General features: G+C 55.6%; 2 protein-coding genes across 5 annotated transcripts; one reads left to right on the forward strand and one right to left on the reverse strand.

The window, feature by feature from the left end:
* Window positions 1–235: 235 nt before the first annotated feature.
* SLC16A13 (solute carrier family 16 member 13) lies at window positions 236–3,340 on the forward strand. Of its 2 annotated transcripts, XM_081162480.1 has the most exons (5): window positions 236–619; window positions 765–908; window positions 1,581–2,005; window positions 2,144–2,318; window positions 3,034–3,340. In XM_081162480.1, the coding sequence occupies exons 1-5, from the start codon at window positions 421–423 to the stop codon at window positions 3,231–3,233; spliced, it is 1,143 nt and encodes a 380-aa protein (XP_081018606.1). In that variant the 5' UTR covers window positions 236–420; the 3' UTR covers window positions 3,234–3,340. The 2 variants fall into 2 exon arrangements, with proteins under 2 accessions (XP_081018606.1, XP_081018605.1); XM_081162479.1 differs by having other exon boundaries at window positions 238–619; window positions 1,581–2,318.
* A 596-nt stretch (window positions 3,341–3,936) lies between these two features.
* On the reverse strand, window positions 3,937–6,583 carry SLC16A11 (solute carrier family 16 member 11). 3 transcript variants are annotated; one of them, XM_081162477.1, is made up of 5 exons: window positions 6,380–6,583; window positions 5,891–6,098; window positions 5,499–5,642; window positions 4,564–5,331; window positions 3,937–4,477 (listed from the first exon to the last, which is right to left on the reverse strand). In XM_081162477.1, the coding sequence occupies exons 2-5, from the start codon at window positions 6,090–6,092 to the stop codon at window positions 4,248–4,250; spliced, it is 1,344 nt and encodes a 447-aa protein (XP_081018603.1). In that variant the 5' UTR covers window positions 6,093–6,098; window positions 6,380–6,583; the 3' UTR covers window positions 3,937–4,247. The 3 variants fall into 3 exon arrangements, with proteins under 3 accessions (XP_081018603.1, XP_081018604.1, XP_081018602.1); XM_081162478.1 differs by having other exon boundaries at window positions 6,368–6,433; XM_081162476.1 differs by lacking the exon at window positions 6,380–6,583 and having other exon boundaries at window positions 5,891–6,354.
* Window positions 6,584–8,442: the final 1,859 nt, after the last annotated feature.

The raw sequence follows: 8,442 nt of genomic DNA on the forward strand, positions 1-8,442 counted from the left end.
CGGGCTGGCCAGGTGCGGACACCGGCAACCACAGACCAGACAACCCTCGCGGAGGACGGCGCGCCTCGCGGGTAGGGCCCGAGCCCAGCGCCGCCTCCCGGCTCCTCCGCGGAAGCTCGGCCCCCCCCGCCCAGGCCCGGACTCTCCCCGCAGCCCGCGGAGCCACGCCCCCGGGCGCTAATCGCGGGGGCCTGCAGGGGCCTGTTCTCCCTACCAACCCCCCCCCCCCAGGAGAAAGGCGCAGGCGCCTCACGCAGCCTCTCTGCAGCTTCAAGCGCTCGTCAGTACCTTCCCTTTGCCACCCCTTCCTGCCCCGCGCGGCCCCGCGCCCCGGCTGGCCGGCTGGGTGGGCGGCGGGGGAGCGCCCCGAGCCCCGCTCCCACGGCGCCGCTTAGCGGCGGCGGCTCCGTTCCCTCCCCGATGGCGCGTAGGGCCGAGCCCCCCGACGGGGGCTGGGGATGGATGGTGGTGCTCTCGGCGTTCTTCCAGTCAGCGCTGGTGTTCGGGGTGCTCCGCTCCTTCAGCGTCTTCTTCGTGGAGTTCGTGGCGGCGTTTGACGAGCAGGCGGCGCGGGTCTCCTGGATCGCCTCCATAGGGATCGCTGTGCAACAGTTTGGGAGTGAGTGCTGCGCTTGGGTCGGGTGTCCTAGGACCCTCGGGAGGGGGAGGGGATGCGGGGACAGTAAAGGGGGAGGGCGAAGACGGAGGGGATGCTGGAGTAGGACGCCTGAGGACTTCTCACAGAACTCCTTCCTCTTCCCCAGGCCCCGTAGGCAGTGCCCTGAGCACGAAATTCGGGCCAAGGCCCGTGGTGATGGCTGGGGGCATCTTGGCAGCGCTGGGCATGCTGCTCGCCTCCTTTGCTACCTCCTTGACCCACCTGTACCTGAGTATTGGGCTGCTGTCAGGTGAGACTCTGGGCAGGGTCAGGAAAGTCAAATGCCTGAGTCTTCGGCCTCTAGACTATCACCTTCCTCCTGATCCTTCCAGAAGACTTTGGGAGAAGCTGAAAGTTTTGAGTAGCACCTGTGCCCCAAAGGGAATTAAGAGTGATGACAACATTAATAAAATTGGTGGGGCAATTAGGACATTCAGAGATAATGAGACCAGACTGTGCGAACCCAGGGCTAGTGGGACTGGAGTGTAAAAGGAAGAGTCACGTACTATAAAGCTGTGTCAGGCGCTGTGGCTGTGAAATAGATATCTACCCTATTTGCAGATGAAGCAAGGCTCTAGGAGCTTAGGGAACATGGCATATGAAGATCACACGGCCAGAAATGGTAGAGCCCAGGTGCAACTCCAAAATTCTGTGATAGTTACTTTAAAAACATTATCTCTAAGCCCCTACGGTCCCATAAAGTATATTACCCCCCATTTTACAGATGAAGAGATTGAGATTGGGAGATTTAAGTAAAGTCATACAGCTAGAAAGTATCAAAGTATCAAGCTAGGATTGGAATCAGACTTGTGCTACATTCTGCTGCTGGGCAGTATTGGGATTACTGGGTGCCATGAGCTCCCTACGAGTCCCCCAACCACAATTTGTCTCTTTCTTCTTTCTTTTTTTTTTTTTTTGACAGGCTCTGGGTGGGCCTTGACCTTCACTCCAACACTGGCCTGCCTGGCTCGTTACTTTTCTCGCCTGCGATCCCTGGCCATGGGGCTGGCACTGACTGGTGTGGGCCTCTCCTCCTTCGCCTTTGCCCCACTCTTCCAATGGCTGCTCAGCCACTATGCCTGGCGGGGCACCCTACTCCTGGTGTCTGCCATCTCCCTCCACCTGGTGGCCTGTGGTGCTCTCCTCCGCCCACTCTCCCTGACTGAGGACCCTGCCATGGGTGGCCCTGGGGCCCAACTTGCCTCCCTCCTCCATCATGGCCACTTCCTCCGTTACACTGTTGCCCTCACCCTGATCAACACTGGCTACTTCATTCCCTATATGCACCTGGTGGCCCATCTCCAGGACCTGGATTGGGATCCACTGCCCGCTGCCTTCCTACTCTCGGTGATTGCTATTTCTGACCTCGTGGGGCGTGTGGTTTCTGGGTGGCTAGGGGATGCAATCCCGGGGCCTGTGGCACGACTCCTGATGCTCTGGACCACTCTGACTGGGGTGTCACTGATCCTGTTCCCCGTGGCTCAGGCTCCCACAGCCCTGGTGGCTCTGGCCGTGGCCTATGGCTTTACATCAGGGGCCCTGACCCCAGTGGCCTTCTCCATGTTGCCTGAACTGGTGGGGACTGGAAGGATATACTGTGGCCTGGGACTGGTGCAGATGGTAGAAAGCATCGGGGGACTGCTGGGGGCTCCTCTGTCAGGTAAGAGGAATGAGGTTTCCAGGTGGCCAGAGATGCCATGTCATACCATTTGGGGAGGGAACTATTCATGTTATAGTGGACGTAAATGTTGCCCTCTGTTATGGTATACTACGTGGCCTGGTATACTACATGGCCTGTATAACCAATCATTGCAATGCCGAAGTGGGTCCATGGGGCAGAGAAATTGGGGCTGAGGAAAAACTAAAATAAGCTATGTGGAACCCTTGATAGGATACCTGTAGCTTGGATTTTCACACTTGGCCAGACCTGGCCAGACATAACATGCCCTTTCCCTTGGCCCATTTAGCCTCAGTTCAGATGTCTGAGACATGTGGTCAAAATCATGCAGCCTTCAGATGCCAGAGCCTTCAGATCCTTAACGTTTTCCTCTTAACTATTAACTGAAGGTATGGATGGCAGGGCCACAGCTGCCAGAAAGAAAGGCACAGGTGTGCCTGACTCGATCTGCATCCCCAAATCCCCACTGGCTGATTTGGAGGTCCTTTCTGAAGGGAGGAAAGTCATTGACATTACCTTTTGAAACCCCTTGGGAAACCAGAGTTCTCAAGCTCATCCAGTCCTACCTTGGGAGTTCTAACTTTTCCAAGATGGTGGGTTAGAGATTGTTTTCTTCCCTCCACCCAAAAATATGTCTGAGCCATCAGTCCCAGGAAACAGATCGCCCATGTGTCTTCTTTTTCTCTCTTGGACATAGGCTACCTCCGGGATGTGACAGGCAACTACACAGCTTCTTTTGTGGTGGCTGGAGCCTTCCTTCTTGCAGGGAGTGGAGTTCTCATCACTCTGCCCCACTTCTTCTGCTTCTCAGCTCCTGCCCCCAAACCCCAGGACCTTGTTACAGAGGCACTGCATACCAAAGTCTCCCTGCCCAAGGAAGGGCTGGGAGAGGACTGAACTCCAAAAAGACCTAGAAAGCCATAGATTGGCAGCTCCAGGTCTTCTCCTCCTGCCCCATATTGATGCCCAGAGAACCACAGTGCCTTAAGCATCTTGATTTGTCTTCCACCCCAGCAGGCCCGGGCTCCTTCGATGTGTGTGCCAACCCTTTGTATTTTGTTGAGGAATCCTACCTCTTCTTTGCTTCCACAACCTTTTCTGCAGAATCCAAGAGTTTAGCCTGCTCCACTGAGCTGTGAATCAACTGTGAAAATCAAAGGCCAAGAGACTGATTATGTTTTACAAGTGATCTCTAGTGTTGCCTACTAAGTTTCTTCCCTGAAGACAGATGTTTGGGGAAGAGGGATGCCTCTTTGAGATAAACTGAATAAGAAAACTGGATAATAGTCAGAACCTCAGAAAGAACTGGAGCCCATATGCTTGGGTTGGTTGAATGGGGTCATGGCTGTGGGGTAGAGGGGAGGCATCGGGAGCTCTGGTGACTCAGAGCGTTTTTACCCTGGACTCAGCTCTCTGGACCACATTTCCTCCCACTTGCCCACTAACCTCCCTCTATCCCTGTGACTTAGAAAAGAAATTAAGAGAATGGTGGGGACACGGTGGGGAGGAGGGTGTAATTTGGTAGGGGGAGCTGAAGCTGAGAGAGCTAAGTCTGGGTCTAGGATTCTTGTATTTCCCTCAGGCCAGTAGAAGGAGAGCTTTGAGTAAAAGGAAGGGTAGATAGCACCCACGAGCCTCCCTCTCCCCCAAACAAACTGAAGCTGACAGGCAGACAACTTCTCAAAGATTCCCTGTTACAATGGTAACATCTTGGGCAAAGAGAAATGGACTGGCCAGACAGGCAGCTACCCCTCCCCTCACCTGGAGCTTAATGGGATCCTGTTCCTTTCAAGCAGCCTTTTGAATATCTTAAGTAGAAAGTTTTCAGTGTCCTAGATTGGCTAACAATTGGAACTTGCAGGAAAACTGGAAATTTTTATTGAGGGAGGGGCTCAAACCAAAAGAAAATGGTCAACAGGTGGTGTCCAAAGTGGAGTGAGGGCCTCCTGGGGACAGCAGGGCAACCTGAGGAACTGGGAGCAGCTCCCCGCTCTCGGGGGGAGGAGTGGCTGGAGGGGAAGCTGGGCTGCAGGAGGGCAGCGCCCCCGGCAGCCCCAAGTAGACCAAGCTGCCTGAGAGGACCAACGAGCCGCACGTGAGGAAGGAGGCGGTGAAGTCTCCGGTCTCATCCCTTAGGAAGCCTGAGGGGAAGGGGAAAGGAATTTAGGGGCCTGGGACCCAGGGGCAGAGGGAGGTGGCTAGCGGCTCTGCTGGATCAGGCCCTCACCTGACAGCGGAGGGCCCAGAAGCCCCCCGAGGCTCATCAGCATCATCACCAGACCCGTGGCCTGTACAACACCTGCGATGCCCACCAGCCCGGGGAGCACTCCGAAAACCAGCGGGGCGTAGCTGCCGGCGCTCAGCCCGTAGGCCCCCGCCGCGGCCAGCAGGGAGCCCCCCCAGCCCTCCTCTCTCCCCACCCCCGGCACCAGCCCTACGGCCAGCAGCGCCAGCCCTGTGAGAGCCCCGGACACCGCCAGCAGCCGCGGGAGGGGCACCCAGCCCTGGTCCGCCAACCACCCGCAGACCAGCCGGGCGCCCGCATCCGCCACCGCCGCCGCCGCCACCACCAGCGCTGCCCTATAGCCGCCCAGGCCCAGGTCTAAAGCGTGAGGGGCCAAATGCACGTAGGGGACGAAGTACCCGCCCCCAACCAGAGCCGTGCCCAGAGCGAACACTGAGAAGGCCCTGCGTGTGAAGAGACCCAGGCCGAGGGCAGCTAGGGGCCCACTGGGTGGGACCGAAGGGTCACCAGGGAGCTCCAGGGGTCGCAGCAGGGCGCCACAGGGGGCGAGGTGGAGGGTAATGGCACCAAGGAGGAGCAGGGCCCCCCGCCAGCCGAAAGTATCCAGGAGGAGCTGCAAGGCAGGCGCCAGGAGCAGCGAGGAGGCCCCGTTGCCGGTGAGTGCCAGCCCCACGGCCAGGACTCGACGGCGGGAGAAGTAACGAGAGAGGGTGCCGAGGGCGGGGGCAAACACCAGGGCCCAGCCGGAGCCTGCGAGAGCGCAAGGCCGGGTGAGACAGCGACCTGGGGGCCTGGCCTAGCCATCCCAGCCCTGCTCTTCGGAGGACGCCCCCACGCCCCCGCACTGTTGGCCTCCAGCCCCCAACAAGCTCCTGTCTCCAGCATCACCCCTTAAGGACCGAATCGTCTCCCCTCACCAGCAAGGACCCCCAGGCCGAGGTAGAGGTGCAGCAGACTGCCGGCGAAAGCCGAGAAGACGAAACCCAGCGAGGTGAGGAGGCCTCCAGTCATCACGACGGGACGCGCCCCCCAGCGGGTGCTCAGGGCGCTGCCCACCGGGCCTGGAAGGAGGCGGGGCCCATGGAAGACACGCCCCTCAACTCGCTCAAATACTTCTCATTGGCTGCCTGGCCTAAAACTCTTCCCCCAGCCTAACAGCTCCTCCTCTTAGCCTCAAATCACTCTTTTCTAGAACTTGGTGCCTCCCGTCGTCCTTTCTCAGGTTATCTGGTAACCAGGTGGGTCCTCCACCGCTACACTCACGGCCCCTGCACCCCGGTTCATGCCCCCCACCTCGGGGGGGGCTCACTGGCTGCCTGCTGCACAGCCAGGGCCAGGGAGCTGACCCACGCTGTGTCCTGAGAGGTTCGGTCGAAGTGCTCGGCGATATCAGGGAGGGCGAGGCCCAGGGACCGTAACAGCCCGTAGGAGAGCCCGTTCACCACGAAGGCTGCGGCGGCCACCACCCAGCCCCAGCCCCCATCCGGGGTTCCGGCAGGCTTGGGGGTCATCACCGTCTGGGGGAGAAAGGAACACCTGTGAGTGATGCCTCCACGTCCGTCCCTGCTCTAGGGACCTGAGATCCAGCGGCTGGCTGCTTTCCCAGGGAGGGCGTGTCACCCCAGCACCTTAGGGCGGCGGCGGAGGGAGCGGGAGTCGGGCCTGGGGATGGAACTCCCGGGCCGGCGAGAGTTACCTGTTAGATACTGGGGACTGGGGGACTGGGGGACAGGGGACACTCCTGGCCTGGAACTCCCCCCTGCCCCGCTGACCCCCTCCCCCTTACCCTTTACCCGACCTCTCAGGGCGAGGAATGGCTCGGCCTGATTTCTCCCAGCTTCTTAGGCGGGTGGATGCGGGGGTGCAGAGGGGAGCGAGTGCAGAGATGGAGCCCCACCTGGACCGGCTCTCTCTGTAAACAGAGATCACTGCGGGGCCTGAGCCACCTGGGACGCGGTGGTGGGGAGGGCGGGGGCCAGCGGAGACAGCCAATCAGCGGAGCCCAGCCGAGGGGAGGGTGAGGCCAGGCACGGAGTCCCACGGGGATTAGGTTATATATATATATATATATATATATATACACACACACACGCACACACACACACCCTGAAAAGGGAGCAGCCTGGAATGAATGCCACAGGCGCCCGCCCACCGCCCGGCACCTGCTGCCTGCTGCTCACCGAAGGGACACGTGGACCGACTGCAATCCCCAGCAAGCCCAAGGTCGGTAGCAAACCACTGAAACAGGGATGGTTCCCCCAAGGTCTGAGGGGATGAGTAGTTTTATTTTCAGAAAATGTTGCTGGAAGACCAGGAAAATCTTGGCTATCAAATCACAGATCTCCACTGAATGCTTGTTGTGTGCTCAACAATAATTTGCCCTCAAGGACTTAGGGGAAGGAAGAGGGACTCCCTTATGCTGAGGAGCTGTGATGTGCCAGGCACTCTTCACACATGTCGTCTTTTCATCCTCACAATAACCCTGGGAAGACGGTGTCATCCTCATTTTACAGATAAAGTAATTGAAGCTTCCAGAGATTAGGTGACTTGCCCAACCACCCAGTTAAAAGATGGTGGAAACATGTATTTGAATTTTGGGTTTGTACAACTGTGGGACCCATACAAGGAGAACAGACCTAGGACTGAAATAGGATCTGTCATAGTGAAGGGAAATGGCCTGGAGACAGTTTGATGCCAAACTGACCTGGAAATGCAGAGTCTTTTCAGGGCCAGAGAATTTATGATTCTAAGATAGGGGCACTGGGAGAACACAAAGGATATTTGCAATCAAAACTACTAAAGATTTAGAGATTGGAATTTTAAATACAAAGTAAGAAATCCAAGAACTGAACCCAGGTATTGATGTTTTAATTAAATTTTTAAAATTTATTTATTGAGTTTAGAGAGGGGGGGATGGGGAGAGAGAAACATTGACTTGTTGCTCCACTTATTTATGCATTTATTGGCTGATTCTTGTCTGTGCCCTGTGCCCTGCAACCTTCGTGTATCTAGACGATGTTCTAACCAACTGAGCACCTGGCCAGGGCTTAGGTATTGATTTCTCAAAAAAACTTTATTAAAAGTATCATTTAAAAATTATTTATTTATATGTAATTAGCTTACCTTTAATGTAACTTGGGCAATTCTAAGCAATGTATAGATTTTTTTAATTTAATCAAAAGTATATATATATATTTTTTACATTCAATATTATCCTGTATTAGTTTCAGGTGTACAGCATAGTGGTTAGACAATCATATTCTTTTTAAAGATTTTTAGAATTGATTTTAGAGAGAGAGAGGAAGGAAGAGAGAGGGAGAAAGAGAAACATGAGTTTGTTGTTCCACTTACTTATGCATTCATTGGTTACTTCTTGTATGTGCCCTGATCAAACCTGCCAACTTGGCATATTGGGACAACACTCTAAACAACTGAGCTACCAGCCCGGCCGGGTGTGGCTCAGCGGTTGAGTATCGACCTAGGATCCAGGCAATAGGGGTTTGATTGCCAGTCAGGCCACATGCCCGGTTGTGGGCTTGATCAATGACTCTCTCATCATTGATGTTTCTGTCTCTCTCTCTGTCCCTCTCCTTTCCTCTCTCTGAAATCAATAAAGATATATTTAAAAAAAAAACAAAAACTGAGCTACCAGGCTAGGGCAAAAATCATATACTTTACTAAGTGTTCCCCCTGATACTTTCAGTACCCCCTTGGCACCGTGCATAGTACAATATTGTTGACTATACTCCCTGTGCTGTACTTTACACCCCCGTGACTATTCTGTAACCACCAATCTGTACTTCTCAATCCCTCCACCTTTTTCACCCAACCCCCAAGCCCCCTCCTCTCTGGCAATCATCA

This window comes from Miniopterus schreibersii (assembly GCF_964146895.1).
Source record: "Miniopterus schreibersii genome assembly, chromosome: 16".
Classification (NCBI taxonomy): Eukaryota; Metazoa; Chordata; class Mammalia; order Chiroptera; family Miniopteridae; genus Miniopterus; species Miniopterus schreibersii.